General features: G+C 68.2%; 1 protein-coding gene across 1 annotated transcript in view; it reads right to left on the bottom strand.

Moving 5' to 3' along the window:
• ZFYVE27 (zinc finger, FYVE domain containing 27) overlaps window positions 1-218 on the bottom strand; it is a gene marked incomplete at its 5' end in the record, with an annotated part of 4388 nt that extends 4170 nt beyond the window's left edge. The window contains 2 exons of the mRNA XM_010137225.1: window positions 4-122; window positions 194-218. Coding sequence (XP_010135527.1) covers window positions 4-122; window positions 194-218 — 144 coding nt within the window. The remainder of the gene's footprint in view (window positions 1-3; window positions 123-193) is intronic.
• Window positions 219-223: the final 5 nt, after the last annotated feature.

Below are 223 nucleotides of genomic sequence, written 5' to 3'. Positions count from 1 at the left end.
GACGCTGTGGTACCTCCTGAGCACCAGCTCCGGCTCCGAGGGCCGGGCCTGGCACGTCTCCTGCAGGTAGCCCAGCAGAGCCGGCACCACGATCAGGAGAGCGAGCACCGAGTACCAGGCGGCTGGAAGAGGCGAGACAGCGTGAGCCCGGAGTGTCCGGGGAGAGGGCTGGCCCTGTGCCCCCCAAACACACCTTGGCCCAGGGTGAGCAGCAGGAAGTTGA

The sequence above is a fragment of the Buceros rhinoceros genome, unplaced genomic scaffold, assembly GCF_000710305.1.
Source record: "Buceros rhinoceros silvestris isolate BGI_N320 unplaced genomic scaffold, ASM71030v1 scaffold19615, whole genome shotgun sequence".
Taxonomy (NCBI): domain Eukaryota; kingdom Metazoa; phylum Chordata; class Aves; order Bucerotiformes; family Bucerotidae; genus Buceros; species Buceros rhinoceros.
Note: the sequence above shows the minus strand (reverse complement) of the source record. Positions and strands in the feature narration are given on the sequence as shown.